The sequence below is a fragment of the Myotis yumanensis genome, unplaced genomic scaffold (assembly GCF_028538775.1).
Source record: "Myotis yumanensis isolate MYYU_CA2020_CCGP unplaced genomic scaffold, mMyoYum1.0.hap1 SCAF_17, whole genome shotgun sequence".
NCBI classification, from domain to species: domain Eukaryota; kingdom Metazoa; phylum Chordata; class Mammalia; order Chiroptera; family Vespertilionidae; genus Myotis; species Myotis yumanensis.
Window position 1 is genome coordinate 13,483,163 of NW_027223768.1, and position 27,315 is coordinate 13,510,477.

Consider the following 27,315-nt stretch of genomic DNA (forward strand, 5'->3'; position numbering starts at 1 on the left):
ATTGATTTTTGTTGCTGTTAATCCTCACCCGAGGATATTTTCCCATTGCTTTTTTTTAGAGTGGAAGGGAGAGGGACAGAGAGAAACATCGATGTGAGAGAGAACATGGATTGGTTGCCTTCTGCATGAGCCCCGACCAGGGCCGGGGAACCTGCGACCGAGGTACGTGCCCTTGACTGGAATTGAACCCGGGAACCCTTCAGTCTCAGGGTTGACGCTCTATCCACTGAGCCACACCAGCTAGGACTCATCCATTGATTCTTGTTATGTGTCCTGACCAGGGATTGAACCTGCAACCTTGGCGAATCGGGACAACACTCTAACCAGCTGAGTGAACTGGCCAGAGCCTGAGTTGTCCCTTAATTTGGGAAACATCCATGTGAGAAACATCAATTGGTTGCCTCCTGTGTGCACCCCAACCAGGGATCGAACCTGCAACCTGGGTATGTGCCCTGACCAGGAATCCAACCCACCGCCTTTCGGTGCACAGGATGATGCTCCAACCAGCAGAGCACCTGGCTAGGCGGGCTGTCCCTCTTCACTCGCCCCATCGCCCTGGGACAAGAGAGGGAGGCGAAGTCAAAATCCTTTTATCCCCCATCAGGAGTCAGAGACGACAACACAACCTCAGAGCCTTAGGTTTATTATGCTTAGGTTCGCTCTCCTCACACAAGCAGCCGTGGCTTCCTCCACATCAAATCCCTTTCCGAGTAGATTCAGGCCTCCACACAAGTTCTAAAGGGTCTGGGACTCCAGACTCTGTCGGTTAGGTTGGCCCCTCCTGGGTTCGGAGAGGCTGGTGGCTCCTGCAGGTCTGTCACATGACTATGCAAACGCTCAGAAAATTTCCTCGGCATTTGGGACCCTGGAGTTCTGCAGCTCCAGCAGCCGCCCCACAGCCTCTGTCAAGTCCCGTTCTCCAAGCCGACGGTTGTCTCGCGTCCGAATGTTCACTGTTCTGTTGCTCTGCTCTTTCTGGCCAACCACTGCAAGTAGAGGGGGGTGGGTATCTCAGGGCAGATATAACCCACCTGGGGTGTCTCCCTTTGCTATGCAGAAACTGAAGCGATGGAACCTAAATCTTTAGAAAGGGTGAGAACAAAGCCCCGATGTGGTGCGGGACCGATGGTTCTTGCCCTTCAGCTCCCTGCTTGTGCTGAGATAAGAAGCTATTTCAGCTCAGGAGCCCAGGGGTCAGAGATAGTAGGGTCAGCCAGAGCAAGACAAAGATCAGCTGACCCAGAGGAAGTATGTGTGCACCTGTGTGTGTGAATACTAGAGAAAGGGGAAGTGGCAGTGGTGGAAGGCTCGGTGAGTCCACGGGGCTGTGTGCAGCTTGCTCCAAGCACTGGCAGCACGAGTGGGTATGCAGAACTAGAGAATCAGGTTATCTGGCCGAGGACTGTCTGCTCCTGGCTTTTATTGGAAAATGAAAAAAGGAACAGGCAGAGCTACACTTGTCGCCATAAGGCCTTTCTCCTCATCCAGGAGGGCTGACTCCATCCAGGTCTAGAATAAACAAAGCTAACTAATTAGGCCTTATTAACCCTTCCTGTCCCTTTCTCTCTGGCACGCCCTTGGTGAATTAACCTCACAGACAGCGAAGAAGGGTCAGAAGAACACTGTTCCGTGGGTCAGAGGTAGCTGTCGGGGTGAAGAAAACTATGGTCCAAATGGCTTAGGCATCCTGAATCCTGGCTCCTGTCCAGCTCAGGAACTGAGCCCCAATTAAGCCAAATATGCAGATGACCAAACTTAATAAAAATGAGGACAGTGTACAGGGCGGGTGCTTGAGCTGTCACTCACCAAATTGAAAATTGTAGTTGGCGAGCTGGGCCCCGCGGACTCTCCGGCTGAGGGTCTGCCTGGAGTCAGCATCCAGGTCTCCGACCAGCCCCGCCGCCTGCAGGCTCTGCTGTACCTGGGCAGAGGTTTGGTGATAGGAACTTAATTTAATGGAAGGTTGAGGATTAGAACAGTCTGATACCAAAGCCCCATCTGTTCCCCCTTCCTCTGCCTCAAGGCTATCGGGGGCTCACAGACACCCCTCCTCACTGTCTCCACACCGAGGCCCTGCCCTCGCCCCCGCAGCTTCTGTGTCTGCCTCCTGAGGAGCCCAGCCTGCAGGGATTCCCTGGCCTGCCTGCTTCTGGCTACACTCCACCCAACCAGCTGCTTGACTCGGGGACAGCCCATAGCCTTACTTCTCTCTAGAAAGCAAAGGAAAAGCAACATTTATCCAACCCCTTTGTGTGCTCTGTTGTCAGCCTTTCATGTATGTTGATTTAATTGTCACATATCTCCACCAGGAGGGACCAGTTTGTTTCTCAGGTGTGGAATTCCCAGCACACAGGCCAGCAGCCATCTGAGCCCAGCCTTGTGGTTCCAAGTGCTTGCGCCTCTCCCCACCCCAGGTGGTCTCCTCCTAGGCATGTGCTCAGGTCCCTGTTAGTCTTGCTTCAGCCCTGTCCTGGCCCCCAACTCCTCACCTCCCTGGCATAGTCCTCCTGCTCGGTCCCCACTGGGATGACCATCACCTGGAATGGGGACAGCCACAGCGGCCTGGTTGGGAGAAGAAGAGGACAAATGACTCATTCTGGCTCTGACCATGAGGGTGGCTGCAGCGAGCAGACTGGAGCAGGAAACAGAAGCTGGAGTCTGAAGGGGGCACTGTCATGCCTGACTCAGAACAGAAGTCTGGAGTCGGGGGTCTCACCATCTCCCCCCACAGCTCTCCGCCAGCACTCCCAGCATCCTTTCCACAGAACCCAGAACTGCTCGGTGAATGAGGACTGGACGCTCCGGGGCCCCCGCTCGCCTAGAGGGAAAAAGGAAAGTGGATGGAATGGAGGAAGTAGCACAAATTGTGCAATCAGGATCACCTGCCAGTTCTTATAGAAATATTCAGGCTCAGCAGGGGTGTGTGTGGAGGATTTGGTTACTTTCAGGGCCAAAGGGAGAAGGGGAAGCTGCTCTCCAGTGATCCCATGGGCAGCCGCGGGAAAAGGGAACTTGTCCGGACAAGGCTCTGTACCCCTTGTACTGGAGGTCAAATCTCAGGGGCAGCTGGAAGTCAAGCTGGATTGTCCCGCACTGATGGGGCCGACCCAGGGCATCGTGGAGGTGCACGTCAATCTGGAGGAGAGAGGGGAGGCCTGCGAGAAACCAGAACCAGTGCCACCCCCTTTCCACCTACCCATGCCGCAGGCTGCTCTGAGAGACTGTCACCCCGCTGTGCCAGACTCTACTTGACTCGGCGGGGACTCGGGCAGGGACTCAGTGGGGTTATAATATTAGGGGACACCCACATCCACATGACTGACCCATCCATTCCCTGGCCTCTCAATTCCTCAAGCGCCTCATCTCAGAGACCTTCACCCACACTGTGGCTACACCCCTGTCCTGTCCTTGCCCAGGATGGCTGCACCTCTGGAACGGTCCACCCTGCTCTGATACGTCTCTTGGTTTTCTAGCTTTGACAATTACTCCTGCTAATAGCTCTTCAATGTCTAGTTTCCTTAATGCTTCTTTTTCTTCCAGTTCACAGGCCCCTCCCGCCTTTGATTCTTCCCTAGGCAGCTGTACCCTCTCTCCCAGGTTCCCGACATCATTGTTCCTCTATCACATCCACATGGCAAACTCCCCTGGTGGCACCCTCCCCTCCCACCTCCTTGGCTCTTAACAGAATGGCTCAGTGCTACCCAACATGGCACACACCACACAGATGCAAAACGATTGACGCCATCCAAGTCCCTGTTTCAACCTCAACTGGACCCTTGCTGCTGCCCCCAAGTCTGTGGCTGCTTTGACCAGCTGTGTCCTATTCTCCTCAAGGATTTTCAAGCTTTCCCTTCTCTCAATGTTCACCTCCCTCACTGAAAACTCCTCTCCCCCATTCCCATCTCACCAAATGACTCTTTCCCCTATTTCATGGAAAATTCAGACAATATCTTGAGATGGGAAATGTTTCAAATCCTATAACCACACCCATGAACTTCCTGCACCTACCCAGCCTTTCTGTATGCCCCAAACAATGGCAAAGGCTGTTCCTTTGATGGAAAACTCTCAAAGCCACACTTCAGTAGAACTTCCCTCACTGAAACCCCTTCCACAACTTCAACTCCTCCCTGACCCCAATAGGCACCTCTCATTACAGCATTTAAACATTCTCAAGTCTCGCCCTTCATAAGCATTTTGACTACTCAGGCCCTTAGTAATTCTCTTTTGCCTTTGTAACAGCCAAAGTTCTTGAAAGAGTTAGGTTCATTCATTCCCTCCCTCCCTCCACCCTCACTCTCCACTTTACCAAAAATGGGCCTGCAAAACCTAACAGCCTTGAGCTACGCCTTCGCTCTGGTCTTCCTAGAAACCCAGCTCTGCTCTTTTCTGTGCCAGACAGCGTCCTCAAGGGGCAGGCTGGGTGCAATTCAGATGACCAATCCACTGGGCCCCGCAGTGTGGCTTCTCGCTTGTTCACAGCTCACTGCTCTGCTGTTTGCTCTGCCTCTTCTTGGGCTGCATGAAGCAGCAAGCTTTTACCAATGTGCTTTGCTGGCAAGTGCTCTTACCAGAGCTGCACCAAAGGTTACCGCACTTGCAGTTAAGCAGAACATTCCTGGCCCGAGCTTGTTAGAGGAGCTGCCACTACCTGTTGTATCCACTCATCTCTGTCAATCCCAGCCTGTTATGATGAGAATTTTCTTGTCTGTGACTCTCCCTGCTTCATGCTGCCACATATACAAAAAGGTTCTTCATGCAAAGGGTCACATAGCTTGCCTCTGCAGGGGTCAAGCCTGGGTAAACTAAGCACCAACCAACAGAACGTTCTGAAATTCACTGCTTGTAACAAAATACAGGGTGGGGCACGAGCAGGCTTACAGTTGTTTGTAAGGAACGTAAAACCCACTTTTGCCCCACACGGTATACTATAGATTTCTTATTCTTCGATATTCCTCTTGAAGAAACCATACTGTTGGACCTTGTTTAATGAATTCAGGATTATTGTTGAATTCATTAATAATGAAACCTGTTTGCCCACTGTTTGTGAGAAGATACATCCAGAGCACTGCCTTATAAGCAGACTGGCACCAACAGTTGTGTATTTTAACATGTAGCTAAGTTATATATAAGTTAACATTATTAGCAGCTGGTACTTTTGCTAGGGGTTGTTAATTCCAGGTGTGAAACTGACCTCACGCCAATTTTCATAACGTATCTTAATGGAAAAATAACATTTTCCTGGCATGTTAAATCTGTCTGCATGTAATTCTGATTTCTCAAATACATTCACTGGTACCAACCAACCAACCAACCAACAAAAACTACCAGCCTTTTCTCTAAATACAGCAGACACTTTTCAGTTCTCTCCCCTCTTCCCCATTCTTTCACTTCTTCCAACTCGCCATGTGAGTCAGTTTCCACCCTTCCCCCAGCCTTGCCTCCACTCTCCCTCCTGAAACACCTCTTTACTTGGCCAACAATCACATTTCGCATTAGAAAGAGTCCTGCAGGAGGCCTTTCCTGACCCTCCTGAATAGCAAGCTCCCTTAGCGCCTGCCACCCAGTCCTCACAGACAATAGGTCCCATGGGGGTAGGGACTGAATCACTCCTCTTTATACACAAGTTAAAAAAAAAACCTTTTTTATCTATTAAATACTTAATAAAACAAAAAATGAAACTCTAGCCAAAGTCCCCAGCTTACCTTAGGCCCATAGAAGGCACCATCTCCAGGGTTGAGGTCCCAGGGTTCCCCAAACCCTTCCAGGGCCTGTTCAAGGACCTTTAGAGGGAGAGGACCATGAGCAACACATCCCTCCAACCCCGCCATGAGCGCCTCCGCATTCGCCTCTCCTGAGGACCCCGACTCCCAGCGGTCCCCCTTCCAAGGGAGAGTGGTTCACCCACCGATTCCCTGCACCTGCTCACCTGCTCAGCCTGGTCCCAGAGGCAAGGCTCTCCCAGGAAGCCAGACGGCCGGGTGGACAGTGCCAGGCGGAAGGAGAAGCCCAGGACAGCATAGACAGAGCGGAGGAAATCCAGGCAGCCCCGGATCTCTGCTTCCAGCTGGGGGAGGAAGTGAGGGAGGGAGAGTGTGAGCTACAGAGCTCTGGGGTGAGGGTAGTTTGGGGCAAACAGAGGGCAAAAACACAGAGGAAAGTTGGGGATAGCACGTAGCCGAACTGTAATATCTGAAGAGGGCAGCTGAGGTCAGGAATGTTGGTGGCTCATGGGGGAAGGGCGGTGGTTAGAAATGCCTGATGGAGCGGGGAGCCACCTGGTCCGGTGCACAGAAGATGTGAGCATCATCCTGCTGGAAGCACCGCAGCCGGGTCAGTCCTCCCAGGCTGCCCGAGGCCTCGGCCCTGTGAAGGGCCCCAAAGTCTGCCAGTCGCAGGGGCAGCTCTCGCCAGGATCTGGGCCGGTGGGCGAACATCAGGCTGAGAATGGGGTGGGAAGGGGTCAGTGCCACAGGGAGAACTAGCTCCCGAAGACGCTCCTCTGCCCAGCGGGGTGCTTCCTCTCCCCACACCATCGGCTAAGGACCCCTCCAGCCTGCCTGGCCTCTGCGTCCTGCCAATCCCCATCATCACAGTCGGAGCCCTGCGTGTCTCAAGGGTTTTCTCAGTAACAACAGCAGACATCATTTACTGTGCGCCTGTTCTGTGACAGGCGCCGAGTTGGGAAAAAAGCCCTAGGCAGCAACTCCAAACCCTTGATGTTACCGTAAGGACACTGAGCCTGAGTGGTACAATGATCTTCCCAAATTCACATGGTCAGCTAGAGGCAGATTCAAGACTCCAATCAGGTGCCCAGTACTCTTCCCAGATGCTTCCTGTCACTTAATATTTAGCAGCCTGGGTGCCTGGCCTCAGCCCTGGAGGACCCAGGCCTCTGGCTCCAGCTCACCAGTGTGCAGGGCAGTTCATGGGCTTGAGGGCGAGCGTGTCTGTGGGATGGCTGGTAGAGTGGTCACTCTGGGAGCTGGTGGGCCTGTCAGAGCCTGGGGACTGCAGGGCAAACATGTCTTCCTGATAATGCTCCCAGTGTCCTGACAGTTCCCAGAGTTTCGTAGAGAACAGTATGGGTGTTTTTACTTCTGAGAAACCACGGCGGGTGTACTCGGCCTGGAAAGGAGGGTACAGACATGGAAGGTCAAAGTGACCGGGGGAGAGAAGCGAAGGGGGCAGCTGTGTGATTCTCCTGGGCCCTCAGTCATGCTGACCACAGCCACACCTACTAAACACCGTATTAACTCTCTATGTTCCCCAATGTAGACCACACATTTCTAGTATCTCAATAAAAATCACCAGCACTTTACAGTATTTATGTTTATGCTTCTAATCCCCCTTTTACCACTTGACTTCTTCTGGGCCCCCAGCCCTCCCTGGTCCCCCTCCCCTGGCTGGGTCCCCCTTACCCTGATGAAAGACACCAGGGCATTGTGCACCCTCGTCCCCCGGGGCAGGAAGAAGCAGCTCCCAGGACTCAGTTCATGGAAGAAGAAGAGCTCCTGTTCCTGGGTTGGGAATGGCAGTGGTCACTTCAAGGGGGAAGCAGGGGCTTTGGAACCAGAAGAAATAAGGGATGGAGCCGCTCAGTCTGCTGGATTCTGAGTCTGCTCCCAACGTCACAATCACGTCCCTTCATCTTGTTCCAACCCTTCTCATCAGCCCCCCTCTCCCCAATCCCTGCACCTTCCCAATGCGCCGGTGGTCACGTGACTCTGCCTCCTTCCTCCATTCTTCCCAGGCCCTCAGCTCCTCTGCTGTGGGGAAGGAAACCCCGGACACCCTCTGTAGCGTCTCGGGGGCCCCTGAGGCCTTCCATAAGGATGACGAGTTCTGCGGGGGGCACAGGGAGTCCATGCGAAGATGAGGCTGAAGCCGCCCGACCGCTCTGGCAAACCTCAGTGTGAGCTTCAGTTATGCACTACTTTCCCACCATCAACACCACAGGCTGGTCCTTCAGACAACACATGTGATGCTTACAGCCTTGAAAGTGCCCGGTTCTTGATTTCTACATACGTCCCACTCAGGCCCTAACATTATCCTGAGCAATCTCACTGCTGCCTCCCAGCACCCGGCCTTCGTTCCTCCCCTTCTAATCAGTGATTGCTCAGGGGATTAACCTGAGGATCCGGTCAAGTGTCATCCACCCACCCCCTTACCAACCTCCCACACTCTTCCCTATCTCTGCCCCGTGGACTCACCTGCCTCTGCTTGCCCTTTCCTTGAACAGCACTAATAAGAAACAGCCTACACTTTATAGCACTTTTAACTTTCCCTCGAACACTTGCTCCTGCATTCGTTGGTCTGTCTCTGGGTGTGGGTTTACTGGCAGGAATTAACCGTCTCTTTCAATAGATGGGGAAATAGGTAAGGAGATGGACCCAGGGCCACACACGTCCTCAATGGCAGAGCCAGGGTTTCAGTCCGGCGCTTTCTGTTCTACCTGCCTGCCTCTCCCCTCGCCCTTTGCTCCCATTCTGATAACTCACCTGGCCCAGAAACAGTGTTTTCATAAAAGACACGCCCTTGACTTAGAGTATTCTCCCCGTGCCTGTCGAACGGTATCCCCCACCTTCTCCACCACAGGAGCCGGCCGTGTAGACCTTGTCCAGCCTGTCCATGCCCCCCCACCCCGTCTCCCTTAGCGGTGATGTCCAATATGGAGACCGAGTTGGTTCCTGTGTCCAGTATCTGCCATCAGACTCCGATTCTAGAAGGCAGGGACTGAGTGTCTTTCTCCCTCTGGATTCCCTGCTCACTGTCAGAGCATGGATGGGGCTGAGAGAACCATCCCCATCCCCCGCTACTCCAGTGAAAACGGGAGTTTCCGCCCAACCCCGTCTCCACAACTGACCGTGAGCAGCTTCAGTCCTCCAATCTGTCCGGTGTGCCGAAGGTGGGGGCCCCGGCAAAGATCCACCAGCATGCCACACCTGGGAGGGAGAGGGCCATTAGTGTCTCCAAATTCCCCAGTTCTTAGTTTTCTCCCTCTCCTGGCCTTTCGCTGACGGAAAGAGGAAGTAAAGAAACGTGTTCCACAGAGCGAGCAACGGGGGATAAAAATCAATTCCCAGTCCCCTTTCTTTTTCTGCAGCAACAGATTAGCTTCTGTCTCCTTTCCCTGAGCCCCCTCTGGCCTGGTCAGTGCCGCCCCACCTCCCCATTCTCTCCGTCTTGACCACTCTCACCCATAAACTGTTGCTGTCGGACCCGGCACTTTCTCCTCAATCAGGCGGAGCTTAAAAGGGTTATCCTGGAAGGGATGAGTGAAGACAAGTCTTTATCCCATCACTTCTGGGACTGACGAGGGAGAGCCACCTCGTCCCTCCGGCCTCTGGTCTTCCTCCTAAAACTGTGTGTTTCCAACCCACCTTGAAGAGCTGGCGAAGCTGATCCCGGGAAGCCTCTAGCCTCCGGAAGGGCTGAGCAGCAGCTGCAAGTTTTTGGCAAATTTGCTCCAAAACAGGCAGCTCTGAGCCCCGGATAGTCCTGGGAAGATGAGAACTGGTTGGTTTGCACCCTCTAAGAAGCATCACCTGGGTGGCATACCTGTTGGCTAGGGGGTGAAATCCTGCCCTCCAGAAACATCTAGAATTATTTGCTCTAACAGAAAACACAGGAAATCAGGTACAAATTTTATAGCTGGAGCAAATGCTCTATGTATGAAATTAAAAGTTGAGTGCAGCCCGAACTGGCTTGGCTCAGTCAGCCTGTAGACTGAAGGGTCCCAGGTTCGATTCCCAGGCACATGCCCGAATTGCAGGCTCCATACCCAGTAGGGGGGGCATGCAGGAGGCAGCCAATCAATGATTTTCTCTCATCATTAACATTTCTCTCCCTCTTCCTTCCTCTCTAAAATCAATAAAAACATATATTTTTTAAAAAGTGGAGTGCAGGCAATCTGGATGGACAAAATTAAAGCAAAGTAATGGAGAATGAAATAAAAGTTGAAGAACTCCTAAAGGCTAGAGAAGATGTTTCAAGCAGAATTAGACAGAAGAGAAAGAACATGGACTAATGGAGAAGGTGGTACCAAAATAACATATCAGGCCTGGAGGCCCTTCCCCCAGCTTGCTCCTCCAAATTGAACATGCCCTAGACCCCAGAAAAGGGCCTCAGAAACCACTCCAATAACAGGGTACAACCTTTCAGTTATAAGATGAATAAGGTCTCAGGAGCTAATGCATAGCATGGTGACTATAGTTGATAATTTTGATAATTCTGTATTATATAGTTGAAATCTGCTATTTGCTAACAGACGTTAAGTGTTCTCACAATAAAAAGGTGAGGTCATGCCCTAGCTGGTTTAGCTCAGTGGAAAGAGGGTCGGCCTACGGATTGAAGAGTCCCAGGTTCGATTCCGATCAAGGGCACATGCCTGGGTTGCGGGCTTGATCTCCAGTAGGCGACATGCAGGAGGCAGCCAATCAATGATGTTTCCTTCATCATTTTTGTTTCTATCTCTCTTTCCCTCTCCCTGCCTCTCTGAAATCAATAAAGATATATATTAAAAAAAAAAAAAAGGTGAGGTCATCCTGGCCGGTTGCTCAGTGGTTAGAGCGTCAAAGGGGCTCAGGTTCGATTCCTGGTCCCGGGCACGTACCTGGATTACAGGTTTGCTCCCCATCTCCAGTGAGAATGTGTGCAGGAGGCAACCAGCCCGTGTCTCTCTCTCACATTTATGTTTCTCTATCTTTCCCACTCCTCATGAAAAGCAATGGAAAAAATATCCTCAGGTGAGGATTAACAAAAAAAACACAAAAAATGTGAGGTGATGGGTTAATTAACTAGATTGTGGGAATCCTTTCACAATGTATATGAATATCAAATTATCACACTACACACTTTAAAAATACTACAATTTTGTCAATTATGCCTCAAAAAAACCTGGGGGAAAAGGTGAAGTCTCACAAAAGAAACCATCATTCTCCCCCTTCCTTGCACTGCTCACCGTTCCTTTCCCAGGAAGAAATCATGGTAGAAGCCACACTCTGTGCTGGGCCCTCGGCAGAGGACAGCACCTAGGAGTTGTTCAGCCGCTGCCCCCAGGACATGGGCGCTGGAATGCCAGAACACCTGGGTTCACAGGAAAGAAGTTCATGAGTCCTGACCTTCTCCCTTACCCCCTCGCTCTGGATCCTCTCCTCCAAGAAGCTGGTGTGAAACCAGTATGGCTCTTCTAGGAATAACTATCATATAATGGAGGTGGTGACAATTTCATAGTGACAAGGAAAAAAAAAATAGAAAAGAAAGCAGAGGTCAGTAGAATCGGTGCACAGAAGAGAGTACCCTCCTACCCCACTCCTCAGGGCTACCCGGTCACAGGAAGCCAGGCAGCTTCCTTTGCTCTCCTGTAACATCTCTTATAGGGCTTCAGAGTAAACTACTCTGGTGAGACTGCCTCTTAAAGGCTCTGCTCAGTCTTTTGGTCCTTTTTCTTGCCCCCTAGCCCAGGAATCCAGTGTGATGCAACCACTGCTTTAGGATTTGGTCATTTGTAAATAAATGACATGAGAACTCAATTTTTCTGCATCCTAATACATGAGGCCCACATTACCTAAGCTGACATGAAGAGGACAAAATGGGGACGAGGCTTGGTTGTTACGCTCAGTTGTGAAAGCCACGTTAAAATTAAATATTTGCTACAGATAACTTATAATGGGTATCTCAATATCATCCTGTTTTCAACTTATTACTTCTCCCTTTCACTAACACAAATGATGTCTGCTTATAAGAGACCTAGGCTTAGTAAAAACTTGCATCATAAGTTTCCAGCTTAGCTAGGGATAGTTAAGATAAGCCATCTGCGGTAAGTCTCCCTCCCAAGTGAAAATGGAAAAACTCAGGCAAAAGAAATGTTATAAACACCCACTTAAATATCTCAGTTTAGCAGCCACTGTATTTGTGACAAAGAAGACACTTACTGCCTTCCCCTCTGCAGAATCAAACGTCAGAAATCTGAGGTCAGAATCTGTCTCCAAGGGCCGCTCCAGATCATAAGGTTCCCCATTCACTTGAGCGGCCACTGCAGTATTTGCCAGGGTTGAACTTCAACAATGGGGATGGGGTGGAGATAAAGGAAATGAGAGGGTTACAATCCACACGGAAAAAGAGGGACTCGACTTGCAAAGGGGGACTGTGTTACCAGAGCAATAGAACCTACTGTTTCTCCTCCCTCCTCCCCCAAGGACAACAGAGCAAGGACAGAGACTCTGAAACTAACACAGATAGAAACAAACAAACCGGTAGTTAAAGCTATCTTGATGGCATGGAACAGAAACAAGCAGAGTTTTCTCTCTCTGCTCAGGTGCAGAGGACGCAGAGGTGGGAGAGTAATACTGGTAGGTAGAGAAGGGGCCTGGTACCTGATCTGCTGGGCCAGCTGGTAAGGGGTTGTGTTCCATGCCACGGCCTCCACTTTCTGTCCTCCCGGGAGCGCTACCTTGATAGTCCGGTGTTCCTTCTGTGCCATGCCCGCTAACCTCTTCACCTGCGCAGCCCATAGCTCCTCAAAAAGGCCAAGCCGCTCTACCAAACAGGGTGGAGGAGCCGGCACAGCTACCTGGAGGGAAAGACGTTAGGAGGTAACACAGGTCCCATCAGTTATTCCTGGGATTGGGGATGGTGAGAGATGAGGACATTGAAGCGCCCGGGGTCCTAATCTCTAGTCTTTAAAGCAGTGGTGCTCAACCTTGGCTGCTCATTAGAATCACCTGGGAATCTTTTAAAATCCTGATTTCTGGGCCTCATCCTCTGGAAATTGTTTCTTTGTTATGGGGTGGGGCCACAACATTAGTAACAAAGAAACAGAATTTCCGGCCCAGAAATCACGATTTTAAAAAGATTCCCAGCCCTAGCCGGTTTGCTCAGTGGGTAGAGCGTCGGCCTGTGGACTCAAGGGTCCCGGGTTCGATTCTGGTCAAGGGCATGTACTTCGGTTGCGGGCACATCCCCAGTAGGGAGTGTGCAGGAGGCAGCTGATCGATGTTTCTCTCTCAGTGATGTTTCTAACTCTCTATCCTTCTCCCTTCCTCTCTGTAAAAAATCAATAAAATATATTTAAAAAAAAAAAGATTCCCAAGTGATTCTAATGTGCAGCCAAGGCTGAGAACCACTTTTTTAAAAGTAATGGATGCTCCAGGGCCCTACGTTAGGAGTCCTGGCTCCGCAGGCGGTTGACCCTGGGAAAAAGCGCTTCAAACGGCGGCCGCAGTGGCTCAGCGGCTGGGAGTCGACCTATGAACCAGGAGGTCATGGTTCAACGCCCGGTCAGGGCACATGCCCGATTGTGGGCTCCATCCCCATTGTGGGGCGTCCAGGAGGCAGCCAATCAATGATGCTCTCTCATCATTGATGTTTCTATCCCTCTTTTCTCGCCCTTCCTCTCTGAAATCAATAAAAACATATTTTTAAAAAAGGCCAGAGTAGCCGGTTCGGGACTCAGGGCGAGAGCAGGGAGGGTCAGGCTGGGTTGAGAACCTACACCTTGGGCTTCGGGGGGTTCGGAACTTTGGGGTACCTCAAGCGCCGTGTGTAGCCCGCAGGCTTGTAACCCTGGGAGCCGGAGCCGCCGCCACCTCTGGTACAGCCCCATGTTCCTCCGGTGCTTACATCCTCAACCAAATGATCCCCTTCTCCCTCAGTGGATTCCTCATTGGCCCCTGGCCCGACAATACCCATGCCTATTGGTTACTACAGCTGCCACTCTAGCCTGGAACCACCCCTAGGAAATGAGAAGAGGTACGTCCACCCCACACAGCAACAGCAGCGATGTGGGTGGTTCCGGCCGATCGGAAGACTTACACGGTTACACCGGCAATCCGACACCTGCAGTTTCAGCCCAAAGTAGCGATAAGAGGTCCTTAGGGTTTGAGGACAGGAGCAAGAAAACTCTGGAGTGAGAGTGGGAGAAAAACGGACCAGAAAGGGTAGTCAGTAACTTCCAATTAACCATGTATGTATTTTTACATAGTCTTTACTAGCAAATAGGAAACACTTAAGAGCATAGATTTGAAACCAAACGGACCTAGTGTAAATCCTGAATCTGCCTGCCATTCACTATGTAATTCTGGATAAATTATTTATTTTTCTATGCTTCAGTTTGCTCATCTATGAGATGGGAATAATAGTATTGCTCCCAATTGTTGACGTTTATTTTATGTAAATCATCTAATATACTGCATGATATAAGGTATGGGCAACAGTACGGACAAACCACTAGAATAAATTAATGTAACAGCTTTAAGAGCTGGAGCAGAGCATCTGCAGAGGGCACTTCTTGGAGTCCCTTCAGACTCATGGTGCTTAAGAGGGACCTAGGAGACCTCTAAATCTTATAGATGAGAAATTTACTAGTAAAGTCAGAGAAGGTAAGTGATTTAAAGTCAAACAGTTTAAGTGCTAATGCTGGATTTAATCCAAGTCTTGTGTTTTTCACCACTGGTCATAGTGTTTACTTCAGAAAGAGGTGCCTGACCCAGAATCTTGGCTCTCTGCTTCCTACGCAAGACCTTTGCCTCTCATCCCCATTCTGGCTTTCAACTTCCTTTATCCTTCTTTTCTCTTTCCGTACCATATCTAGGATACAGGACTAGGTATATTTATTTTCTTACACAGTAAAAACAAAATCTCAGTCAGATTTTAGTCAAGTGAGAGGGAAAGTGGACTTGGAGCCAGCTATGAGGTTCTCAGTGATTCCCATTAGTGCCCTCACCTGGGGGTGGGGGTGGTTAGAGTTGGTGCTCAAGTTTCCAGTGGTGATGGAATCAAGGACTGAGGAGGAAGAGCTGTCAGAAAATGCTGTTTAATCTAGGTTTCCGGAGGCCAGAGGTTCTGTCTGGGAAAGACAGCAGTTGATCTGAGTCACAGGCACCATTCTAGATCTTGGCTCCATCTTCTTACATGTTAGACACCCTGAAATACAAAAAGAAATAAGACTGTGGAAAAGGGATATCACGTGTGTGTGTGTGTGTGTGTCTGGGAAAAGGTAGGTGAGGATTTTTAAGTGGCATTCACAAAGTGTGAAAAGAGGCAGAATTCTTTCCATAGCTCTGCACCAAAAAGGACAGGAGTGTTACATTGCAGGTGCTCAATAAATTATTGAACTAAGAATGTACCAATCATTGTATTGAGTTGAAACTCCAAAGGATATACTGACACACATTTTTAAATCATTCTACCCTGTCCTTTTTGTGTGTGGAGAATAGAGAGATGGTGGAATAAGCAAGCTCCATTATTATGGCAGCTTCCTATACTCATCCCTCAAACATTTACTGGCTCCTCACTACGTGCAATGCACTGAGCTGTGTGTGGGATGCTGATCAATCAACAACTACGTCATCGCCTATGTAACCTGTGCTGCAATGAAGGAAGGAATTTCAAGTTATTCAATTTCTCCTTCTGTAGCAAGCAAGCCAGCAAAAGCAAGCTAGCTAAAGCCAATTCGTTCATCGCCGGTTCTGCTACCATTTCTGAATTGTTCCTACTCTGTCTCAGCCTCAGGGAATTTTAACCAGTTAACCTGCCTGGGAAGCATCCCTAAAACTGCTCTTATTTCCATCCAGAGTATCACTGAACACCTACTATGTGCTGAGTGCTTGTCTTCACTATCTTAATTCCTAGAAAAAACCCTGACAAGTAGTAGCTCTTATGGTCCCTTTATAACATGGAAAATTACCCTCAGAGAAGTCCCAATCTCTGAATCCAAAGCCTCTATACTATGCCATGCTCTGCTGCCTCTCAGACACCAGAAGAGTCAGACTGCATCATGTTTGGTAGCACGGCTCCGCTTACTCTCCAGATACACTACTTGGAGCGTTTGGGGCCCAAAAGGCTTTAATATAGAGGTTGGAGAGAGGAGTCCAATAAAAAGCCAAGAAAATTTTTTCTAGCAGACTAAAGATAAGGAAAAAGAAGTGTTCAAGAAATAATGCCAGATTTTACAGAAGTCTAGGGAAAAGGGAATCCTCAGTTAAGGGTATCCTAGACCCTTAATCAAGTTTTGGGAGATTCTCAGTTTTATTTCACTTTTAAAATAGACATCTTAAAGTGAGCTAAAGCTTTGAGGTGGTATTGTTGTTATAATCTTATATATAAGAATGCTCTCCGCTGAAGGTAAAGAACATTTCCCACTTATCATCAGATGAACACATACTTCCAAATCTATCTTAGCTCTTAGAAGCAAAAATTCCCTGCATCAAAGAGACAGAAAAGATATTGGAGGTAAAAAAGATAACTTTAAGAAGATAAAATATATAAAGGTTTATATCATTGCCACCAAATGCTTTTGAGGCTCACCCAGTTAGCCAAGTGTCTAGAGGTACAGCAGGTGGTATGGGGAGTTTTGGTTTATTAAAAAGCTTTTTCCCTTAGTAATAAAGATCTAGGATGGGGCCAAGCTTTTTACTGTAACATTGCTTTAAGATGCCATGAAGAGAGAAGTTGTTCAACCAAGTTTGCTGAGTAAATAAAGGGGGGAAATCTTCCTATTAGGAGCATGGAAATAAGTTGAACTTGGCTTTGAAAACAAAGCCTTGGGTGCACCTAAATCCTCTAGTTCCCTTCCCCAAGACATCTCCCGAGTCTATAGAAGAGAAACAAGGAAACAGCCACTTCTACCCGCCGCCTCTTAAACGACCCTGCAAAGGAAAAACAGAGAAGTCTCCCAAACACAGGAACCAGTGCAGGGATGTCAACTGAGGTTTGATGTTTAAGTAAAAAACAAAGGAAAGATCAAAGTACTCCAAAAGAAGGTCCTAGACACATCTACAGAAGGCAATTAAGGCCCACTCCCCAGTAACCAAGATTTCAAATCCATCCTTTACTAGTCTCTGTTGCCTTTGGCAATGCCTGGCTGCCTAGGAGATATGGGGCCTGAACTGTCTCGTGTAGGTGCAAAGAATTCCTAGCCAGGGGAGGGCAAAACTGAAGCACAGGGTGCCACCCATCTCCTGTCTCTCCACGCATTTCAACTGCGTTACCCCAAGAAAAATGTAAGAGGTCTCAAGTCCTCATCTCTTTTCCACAAATTACGCAGCAAAGTAATTCTCAAAAGTAAGGGGAGCCCTTGCCTTAACTGGTTTGGCTCAGTGGGTAGAGCATCGGCCTGCGGACTGAAGGGTCCCAGGTTCAAATCCGGTCAAGGGCACGTATTTCAGTTGCAGGTTTGATCCCCCAGTGGGGGCCGTGCAGGAGACAGCCAATCAATGATGTTCCTCTATCTTTGATGTTTCTATCTCTCTATTCCTCTCCAAAAATTCAATAAAAACATATTAAAATAAAAGGGGGGGAGGGAGCCCTTGCCAGGTGCACCAAAAGATTTTGGGTTTGATTTCTGGTCAGGGCACATACCTAGGTTGTGGGTTCGATCCCTGGTCAGGGTGGGTATGGGAGGCAACCAGTCTGTTTGTCTCTCACATCAATGTTTCTCTCTCTCCCTCAAATCAATAAACATCCGTCGGTGAGGTTTAAAAAACACATAAGGAAGTAATAAGAAAAATAAGGACGTTCTGGAACATTGAATTTGCTACGAACCCCAGCAGATCCAGGGTGGACTGGTTTAGCCAACACCCCTTTGAGTCAAACACAAAAAACTGGGGCCTGGATTTGTGTCTTCTCTGTTGGCACTGCTCACTAGCCCTTCCACCCACATCTGTATTCTCAACTTTTGACTCTTGCCACAGTGAGCACAAAGGGAAAGGAAAAAATAAAGGAACCATAGGTAACTGCAGTGTCAATTTCTACATAGATCTCAGCCTTATCCCCTTCCTCTCAAACGCATAAACATAGGTTCCTCCTGTTCTCCCCCAGCAGTCAGAATTTGATGGTTTACACGGCACTTGACTTGCTCTTTTAACCTGACGCACGCAGTTTTTTCTTCTACGTGGGGGAAGAACAGGATGTTTACTTAGGAGCCCATGTCTCACTCACGCCCCTTTAGCAGCTTTGTCTAGGCAGCCTCAGTGAGTTATTACTCAGCAATTGTGAGCAGCAGCTGACCGGACTTGTCTATACAGTTACTCATAAACAAGTATGAGAAACACCCCAGTACCCTAAATCCACTCGGATGGTGTTTGTGTTACTGTATCTACATACATGGGGGAGTAACTCATCCCTCCTATACCAGATTGGCCTAAAAACAATTTTGGGGGAAGGATCCATTTCCAACATGCCCAGAAAAGCCAATGAGAAAGTCTAAAAGCTATTGCTTCCGTGAGGGTGGAGACAAGAATCAGGTGGGCAGTCAGGTCCCGAGGGGACAAGAAAGGGTGAGCCAGGTTCCAGCGGCAGTCAGTTCAGCGGTACACCCTGCCTCTGGGTGTGCTCCCAGGCCGCTGCTATTTCTGAATTTCTGGTGACGTGTCTAGCTTCACATAAGCAAGGCTGCTATTTAGAGCCTCTATCCTGCCAGTGACCCAGGCCTGATCTAGATGCCTGCCCGTGACTCTCTCTACCCGAGAGCCCACATTCCATTCTTTAAGCCTCTGTGGGTTATGGAAAAGGGATGGGGCAAGAAAGAAGGGTTGTGTGGTTTCTGTAGGACAGATTGCTAATATGCAGCAACAAAGGGTAGATGTGGGCACAGAAATGGCCAGAGGACCCGTCATCTCTCCAAATCCTAAGCTTGCTTTACAAATGCTTCTTTGCTCACAATTGTACTTGTTGGAGACATACACAAATAATTATCCACACAGTATAGCCCAGGTCACCACCAGCCACTCCCTGAACATCTTTGATCTCATCCCACCCATAATCCCTTTCCAAAACTGAATTACACAAAGGATCAAACAAAACCCACACGGCCATGAATTTGAGAGATTCAGATTGCCTTCAGAGACACCAAGTGCAGAAGTCAAAGGGGACAGCTGGACAAGATCAATGTGAGAGGGGAAGAGCCAACCACACCACAAAGGAAACCATACTTTATTAAACTGGAAAACAAAAACGTAATATTGGAGACAAACAGACTTAAAAAAAGAAAGGAATGGCTGGAAGAGGAAGGTGCATATGGTCACAAGGAAGGGACGAGATGGGTGGTCTGCGGTATCTGTGTGAGCCTCCGAAGTGTGCAGGCACACCAACCATCCTTTCCCCACACTCTTAGACCAAAGCCAATCCAATCATATCTTCAGAGATGTATCCAGGCTCTTCTTTTTGCATTCTGTAGTTGGTTTCACCTTCAGCCCTGGACAGTCATGTAGGGGCTTCGCTGGAGAAAATGTAGATATTCCAAGGACAGGCCTTCACCACGAAGCAGCAATGTCAGCTCCTGGAGAAGTTTCCTACTCTTTGCACTCACCAGAGAAGCCGGGGGCCCTTGGTTGAAGCCCCAAATCTCAAAGAAAAATGTCAAACCTTGAGAACTAGTTATTTTATTAAGTGATAATACACATTTCAAAAGGATTTCAATGTTGTTGCCTCTAAAGCATGTACTTGTTTTGTTTTCCACACTGAACACGTGAGAATATCATAGAACATCTCTAATTTTAACAGGCACCCCCGCCCGTTCAAAAAAGGGGAGGGGAGGAAAAAGGGGGGAAAGCAGTAATTTACAGCGGCTTCAAAACAATAACAGCTGAAGCTTAATTCTGCATGAACCAGTAATTTCAGGAAATAGTGAATATTCTGCAATTAGGAAGTCTAGCATATTCACATTATCTAGAGAGGTTTGCTGTACCATATATATCACAAACATCGTATCTCTGGGATTGGAAAGGATCAAAGTCCTACTCTCTGATCATTTTACCCTCCCTGGAATCAAACCGAATTCTACTTACTCTCAACATCTGGGAGGGCAGAAGCAGGGAGAGCTTCTCTCTAAGCTCACTGAAGAGTAAACTTACAAACTACTTAAGGACCCTCATTTCTGACGCTGTATCAGAGTTTAGGTGGTACCAGTGTATTCACAACCCCCACTAATTCTCTGTCTGTGATTTTACAGTGAGCACCAAAGACCTTAGTAACAACTTCACATATTCTGCTTTCCTGTGAATCATGTCCTTTCCAAGACACACTATGTTATGCTTTCTTTAAAAAATATCTTGTTTATTTTTTTAAACTCAGGTTGAAATACAAAAGTCAGAGCATGGGCACGGAGTTTTAAATCACAGACACAGAAAGAATAAAACCCCTTTGTTTCATGTTATGAATACCAGAATTGTCTTTTGTTTCACTATATCACATATGTACATTGTCGTCTTCATTTACTGCTGTAGACAAGAGTTCCTTAAAGTGAACAACTCAAAGTCCACAAATCCTCACTTCCATCCTAAACAAGCGCTTGGAGGATTTTGTGGCTTAAAAACAAAACAGCCCACAAAAGAAAGCCAGCCCTTAAAAGTCCATCTTTAAAACTGTACACAGTCTTCCTTTCATGTATTAGCCATCATACTTTTGAGGACAATTTCTCTGCCCCAACATTCAGGAGGCCACTTTCCTGACATCCCCATATTTTCTATAAAACCAAATGGTCAGAGAGCCTTTTCAAGTAAACACTACTTTTAGCTTAAACAAGAGCAGCAGAAAGAATTCACATTCTTTTATTCTAGAATGAAAAACATCCCCCTCAATTTCTGCAAAAAAAAAAAAAAATAATAATTCTATTTCAGTTGAGTCAAATAGAACTCCCCCTCCCCACCCTCACTGCCCTACTTATACGTTTTCCTAAACAAATGTCTGAGGACTCAATGTAACTATACTGTTTCTTTGCTTTGCTACACTATATACCCCATCCCACATACAAGGTCATGGTATTATGCATTTTTGGTGTGGGAGAGCCACAGGGCAGAGGCTTGAGAGGGTCAAAGGAAGAAAGAACAGTTAGTTGGCCTAGGACCAGAAATGCATTAGGGAGATGAATGACTTGCAGCACCCTAACCACAGGACACATAGCGAGCCCAAATAAACAACATGGAATAACTTAGAACCCCCAAACTATGACACACCTGGCTTAAGCTGTTCTTTATCTGAAAAGCAAGTTTATTTTGAGACAAAGCTCACCTTCTGTCACTACACTGTCTTCTCCCCCACCTTTGATGTTTCACTGCAGGAATCCAAAGCAATCCCACTTCCTGTAGTTCTATACTAACCTGGAAGAAAACAGGAAACTTACTAGGATTCTCTAAAACACTCAATTCGTATTGTTTTACTCATCGAGCTGGAGTTTACCCCTGTGTGTACCTTAGGATAAGACACTAAATAACAAATAGTAACGCAACATTTGCTTTTCAATGTCCCTAAAATATAAAGACAGAAACACTCAAAGTGCTGTGATTGTCTATCCCCCAGTACTCTCTGTAGAAACACAAATAAGAAGCCTTTCAGTTCAGGGAGAACTTTCTATGTGAAATGACTAAGAGCAGAAACATCCTTTATTTCCTACTGGGAGTGGGAAGTGAGGATAAGGCTCGAGCCTTGATATGTGATGGGCAGCTACTGTGGAGTGGGGTAAATTTGGATTTCTCATGTCCTCCAGTTTTCTTTGTAAAAATATGTCTAGTAATACTCACTTGTTACGAGGACACATCTGAAGAGGTGTAATATAAAGAATGATCAGTTGAACCTTCTTTGAAATAAATACCAAGAATGGGGTGAATACAGGAGCACGGCAAGGGTAAAGGAAAGATAAAGACAACGAATCCCCTCTCCCTGGTAGTTAACCTTTGCTGAAATATGCCAACAAGTATCACTTACGTTAGGGAGGCACCAGGGTAAAAAATGTCTACTTCTTACATTAAAAAAACACAGGGACAATAGTACAGTTCCATCTCTGTAACAACTGTCAACTGGAGTGACTTTCTGGCCACAGCAGAAGCGAAGCTGAGAAAGCCAAGAAAGAAAAGCAGGAAGAGCTGGGTGTCAGAGGAGCGGAACTGTCTCAAAAACGGTTCCCACGCTCTCGTTTATGAAGGATGGGCAGGTCCCATCACACTGTTAGTAGTCCCTTTCTCTAACTCTCTATTGTAATTACTCTGTATTTTAACCTCAAAATAGATTCAGCCTGCTCTCTTCCATTCCAAAAACAAAGAGGAAAAACGTTTACTAGGACAGAAGAGCATCTCCTCAGTCACGGCCTGACAGTGCTGTGGAAGAGGCTGCCTTTTGTGTGGTTGTTAAATTAAGATTTGAGGAGGAAGGTAAAGAGCTCAACTTCCACACGCCTTTCGAAACAAACAAAGCAGAAGAGCATGACAGCGCTGAGCTCTCCCACATTTCCTCCCTTGCAACATCTCTTGGCTGTCAGCAGGGCACAGAGCCACAAGGAAGGGAGCCAAGCTGGTTACAGCAGTTAGGGTAGCTACAGAGAGAAGGGGGCAGGAACCCTTCCATTGACTGATAAGCCAAACCCAAAATAACATCCCAACATTGCACATTATTATCTGTTCTGGTGGAAGTTTTATTTCAAATGCAGTAATACTCTTCAATAGATGGGGTAATAGCAGATTTGTTTTTCTTCCCGTCCCTCAAACTCCCAGCCAAAGGAAGTGGCTTTGGTTGTGTTCCTTTGCCTGCTCCCCTCCACCCCCTAAAATACAAACAACTCGGGGAAGGTAGGTAAGTGCCGTGGGAGGGAGGACTGGATGGAATAGTGAAATGTAAGCATATATGTACGACTTTTTACTTTGGAAGGGAGGCCCTTGGTCATAGAAAAATAAATCAAAGGAGGAAAAACAAACAACAATAAACCAAACTCCTACTTCCAATGCTCTCTCGACTGTTCAAAATGCCTTTCCCTTGGTCTCCATCAGTACCTGGGAGGGAAGAATGGGCGTTTTGGTGCAAAGAACGGAGGGCCCCTAACAAAAGGTGGCCTGGGTCTCTTTAAACTGTGGAACGGGTCTCTGCCGAGAAAAGGTTCCCTAGGCCGAAAGTCTGGCCGGGGATTCCGCAAAATCATACCGCTCCGGTTGATGATGTCTCTGTGTGAGGGACCCAAGGGGAGGCCACCGCTGCTGTTGCTGCCTCCCCCACCGCCTCCATGGGCTGGGCCCAGGTGCTCCAGAGAATGGGAGGGTAGGCTCAGGCTCTCACGTACACGGCTAAGGCCAGGGCCGTTGAGGTCCCGTTGGGTGGGGCCCCCGTGGTCCCTGGGTCCTGGGAGCACCCCAAAATGATCAGCCAAGGTCCCTTGAAGGAGAGAACTATGGTCCTTGGGAAATACTGCCACTGCTCCTGCCACTCCGTGCTCTGCCAGTGGTGGGGCTGGGAAGGGTACAACCCCAGAGTGGTCAACAGGGGGAGGTGGGGGTGGAGTAGAAAAGGGGACACCACTCCCACCACTGCTGCTATGCTCCCCAGGGGCTGGAGGGGGTGGGGTGGGGAAAGGAACTCCGCTGTGCTCTCCAGGAGTGGGGGGCGGGGCAGCATGGGCCAAGGCGGCCTCCTTTGTGAAGGGGTTCGAAAGATCCACAGAGGGTAGATGAGCGGGTGCCTCTCGAGAGAAGACACCACCACGATCCTTAGGAGGGGCGGGCGGGGCAGATGACGGCCCCACTGCCTCTCTTTGGAAGGGTGTCCCATGTTCCAAGGGGGATGGGGGAAGATGATGCTCAAATGTTGAGTTGAAACTGTTGGAACGAAAGCTGCCGACACTTTCCTGAAATTGGGGTGCCCGCTCCTTGTATGGTGCTGCTTTAAAGCCAGTGAGGCCTCCGCTGCCCCCACCCCCAAGGGATGCCAACTCAGAGGCACTTGAGGGGCCATTGTCAAAAGAGCTGCCTGAGGTGCTCAGATCAAACCAACCCACCCTTGAAGCCTCACGCCCATGTCCTCTATTTCCCTTCCCAGGAACTCGGACCGACTCTACGGTCTGTATGGGCTCCCCGGACATCCTCCTGTTGGATGCATTGTGGTAACCCAAGGTTTCTATAGGGGCCCCCTTTTCTTCAGTGCTGTCAGGCAAGTCTAAGCAGGAGGAGGAGACTCGGGTTTCTATGCGGTGGTAGTGCTCTTCTTGCTGCTGCTGCTCAGTGGTGGTCAAGCTGGGCTGGGTGAGGTTTGAGAGACTGACACCTTCACTTGAAGTGCCCTTGCTGGGGGCCTGGACAAAATGCTTATCATCTGAGGGCTTTCGTGAGGCGTTTTTAAGCATATTCTTAAACTCAATCGTCGACGTGGTGGAAATGGTGGAGGCCAGGACTTTCTCCACGCCTGATGTGGGTGGATGGCCCGTGGGAGCAGCAAGGGTATTCTGCGGAGAGAAAAGGGAACGATGTGGGACTGGGTGAGGAGAGTCTGGGTACTGCTTCTGTGGCAAAGTGAGATGCCCAGTGGTAGATTGAGACAAGCTATTGTGGTTGGAGTCAGGGGTGAAAAATGAATCATTCTTACTCGGCGACGGTGACCGGTTAGACCCAGATTCATTCCCTCTTATGCTGAAGGCACCAAACAGCCCAGGGGAAGGTGAGAGAAGGTCACAGTTCTCACTAGAGTCCAGGAGGGCCCTTACAGATGGAGGGAAGGCAGACTTTACCCCAAATTCTTGGGCCCTGTGGCTGTAACTGGACAGGATTGGCTGGTAGTCGGTGGTCTCAGAGAGCTTGCTGGATTTCAGGATAGACTTAGCTGGTTTCTTCTCTAGGTTCATCATGGCAGAGGGTGGAGGCCCTGAATACTCAAAATCTCGGTAATCCTCGTCTTCCTGGAAAGAAGTATCTGGATAGAACTTCTCCTGTGAAGAGTCCATCAGGGAAGACGGTCTCTCCATTCCATCAGAAGGCTGCTTATAGGATGATTCACTGACCAGGCCAAAGGGTCGAAATGTAGGGACAGAATTGGAGAGCTCCCTGGGGTAGCTCTCCTCTCGCCCGGGGGGTGGTGATCTTGTACTGCTGGGCGTTGAAGAACCGGGGCTAATGATCTTAGAAAGCAGGGACATGGTATCTACACTGCTGGACGTGGGCTTGTCCATCATCTCATCTTGGGTGGGCGTCCCACTGCGTTCATCCCGCACAGGGGTTCCATCGATGTTGTCAACTGAAGTGCTGGTAGGGCCACGCTGGAAGTCTGAGGGATGGCTTTCTGCTGGGGCACTGGACCCCAAACTGCTCAGGATTGGGATGTTTAAGTTTAAGCCACTGAAACCAGGATTACCTTTTAAGAAGTTATGGATTTTCATTTCCAGGCTTGGGGAGGTGGACTCGGACTCCAGCTTTGGCTTGGAGCTCTCTGAAGATTGGCACATGGCAACTTCAGGAGGTGGGGCAGCAGGGCCAGTATTGTGGGTGCCTGTAAACCCCAGAGAGGTGGACGGCAGCTTGAACGTAGTGCTTGGAAGCCCTGGGCTTTGCCCAATTGAGGCCTTGCTGACTGAAGTTGAAGAGACTTCAGATGTCGATGAATTAGGAGAATAGTTGAAGCCTTTGGGAATAAAGGATTGGGTATTAGAGGATAGATTTCTTCCTTTTATGTTAGAGACTGTAGTGGTGTTGGCAGGGGAAGCTGAAGTGCTCTGGGATGCAGTTTCACTGGCTGGAGCTGGGTTCCCAGTAACGCTCTGAAGTAAAGACGACAGGCCTGTAGAAGCAGAGATTAGAGGAGTTAAAAAGAACAACTCCCTGCCTTACAATAAACAATTTAGGCTAGCTGGATATTCTCATTCATTCCAGTGGGAACCAGATGGACATTAAAATGTGAGGCCAAAGGAAATCCTGACTAAACAAGCATTTCTGCTAAATGTCACAGAAAACACTGGACTTACTTGCCAATATAAAGAGAGCAAATCACTGAGATGTTTCTAGTGCAGTCATGAAACAAGCCCAACATAGCACAATGAAAGGCCACAGGAAGGGGTAGATTTTAGTGTCAGAATCATTCACAGTTTAAACAAGACAAAGCAGGAAAAGAAAGAAAGCAAAATCATTCTTAAAATAACACTTTAAGCCAGTATTTCTTTCTTTTTCTTTTTTTGTTAATCCTCACCCGAGGATATTTTTCCAACTGATTTTTAGAGAGAGTGACTGGGAAGGAAGGAGGGGGAGAGGGAGGGGAAGAGAGGAAGGGAGGGAGGGAGAGAGAGAAACAACAATGTGAGAGAGACAAATTGATTGACTGCCTCCTGCACACATCCAGACTGGGGCCTGGGGATCGAACCTGCAACCCAGGTATGTGCACTTGATCAGAACAAACCCATGATTCTTCCGTGCTTGGGCCGGCACTCTAACCACTGAGAAACACTAACCAGGGCAAGTCAGTATTTCTTAATGTTTGATCTGTGAAACTGTTTCTCTAAATAGATATTCTTTTTTTTTATAATTTATTTTTGTTGACACTATTACCGATATCCCCATTTCCCCCCCCTTTGCCCACCTCCACCCAGCCCGTGCCCCTTCCCTCTGGCCATCACTATCTAAATAGATATTCTATCCTTAGTTTCCAACCTCCATAATTATCTCTAGTAAGTTAATGTACTTTGTTATTCTCAAGAGAGAGATAAGATATGCAAACTGCAGAAATATATTTGAACCAGGGCACTTTAAGAAGAAGCATCTTTTGCTATCTTTTTTGGGAAACAATGCTCTAAGCCAGCAGTCGCCAACCTTTCAGACCTCATGGACCACCAGTGGTCCTCAGACCACCGGTTGGCGATCACTGCTCTAAGCTATCATTTTTGGTTGTAAAATGTAGCAATAATAAACATATAAACGTACACCACAAACACAAAGCTAGATCATCAAAGGCTCTGATCTTTCACAAGAAAACACACAATCCCCACCTTAAAGCAGGGAAAACTCAAAGAATAATTATTGTTGGTAGTGGTAAGATTCAACCCTACTTAATGACAGACAAAACCTTCTCAGAAGCCATGAAATAGAATTTTTTGGGCAAAGGCTGAAGTCCATCAAAGCAAATCGCTCCTGTAGAAATTTTTTTTAGAAAAACACAACAAAAAGATAACAAGTCTTATACATTAAAATCATATTTTGAAAAATGTACCCACTTTCTAGTCATAAATGAAAACTTGTATATACTCCAACCCAAACTTATAGCTTTTAGTTATACACTAAAAGAGCTCCTTCATAATGACATGGTGAAAGAAAATAGTTCATGAAATACTTCAATTAATGTTTCTTCAAAATTTTAGTTTTAATCCATATTTGCTAAGAGATTTAAGGTCTGAAGAATTTTTAAATTAATCCTCACCTGAGGACATTTTCTCCATTGATTTTTAAAATTCTTAAAAAAAAATTCTTTATTGTTGAAAGTATTACATATGTCCCCTTATTTCTCCCATTGATGCCCCAGCCCTCCCCCCCATTGATTTTTTAGAGAGAGTGGGAGGGAAAGAAGGGGAGGGGAGAGAGAGAGAGA

The 27,315-nt window shown here is 48.1% G+C and overlaps 2 protein-coding genes across 10 annotated transcripts in view; both read right to left on the minus strand.

Moving 5' to 3' along the window:
* Positions 1-627: 627 nt before the first annotated feature.
* TARS2 (threonyl-tRNA synthetase 2, mitochondrial) lies at positions 628-13,633 on the minus strand. 3 transcript variants are annotated; one of them, XM_070397583.1, is made up of 18 exons: positions 13,529-13,633; positions 12,375-12,571; positions 11,934-12,057; positions 10,961-11,085; positions 9,381-9,498; positions 9,198-9,262; positions 8,864-8,942; positions 7,696-7,842; positions 7,419-7,517; positions 6,908-7,125; positions 6,276-6,438; positions 5,927-6,064; positions 5,703-5,780; positions 3,035-3,135; positions 2,717-2,818; positions 2,490-2,562; positions 1,807-1,921; positions 628-986 (listed from the first exon to the last, which is right to left on the minus strand). In XM_070397583.1, exons 1-18 carry the CDS (start codon positions 13,601-13,603, stop codon positions 838-840), a joined length of 2,166 nt encoding a protein of 721 aa, XP_070253684.1. In that variant the 5' UTR covers positions 13,604-13,633; the 3' UTR covers positions 628-837. The 3 variants fall into 3 exon arrangements, with proteins under 3 accessions (XP_070253684.1, XP_070253685.1, XP_070253686.1); XM_070397584.1 differs by lacking the exon at positions 7,696-7,842; XM_070397585.1 differs by lacking the exons at positions 9,198-9,262; positions 9,381-9,498.
* A 5,276-nt stretch (positions 13,634-18,909) lies between these two features.
* RPRD2 (regulation of nuclear pre-mRNA domain containing 2) overlaps positions 18,910-27,315 on the minus strand; it is a 68,068-nt gene continuing 59,662 nt past the window's right edge. For 2 of the 7 annotated variants that reach the window (XM_070397189.1, XM_070397188.1), the window contains 2 exons: positions 25,099-25,521; positions 24,027-24,196 (listed from right to left, as the gene is read on the minus strand). In XM_070397189.1, the coding sequence (XP_070253290.1) occupies positions 24,108-24,196; positions 25,099-25,521 (512 nt within the window). In that variant the 3' untranslated portion in view covers positions 24,027-24,107. Of the gene's footprint in view, positions 25,522-27,315 lie in introns of all 7 variants that reach the window. The other 5 variants (XM_070397187.1, XM_070397186.1, XM_070397184.1 and 2 more) reach the window with 3 other exon arrangements.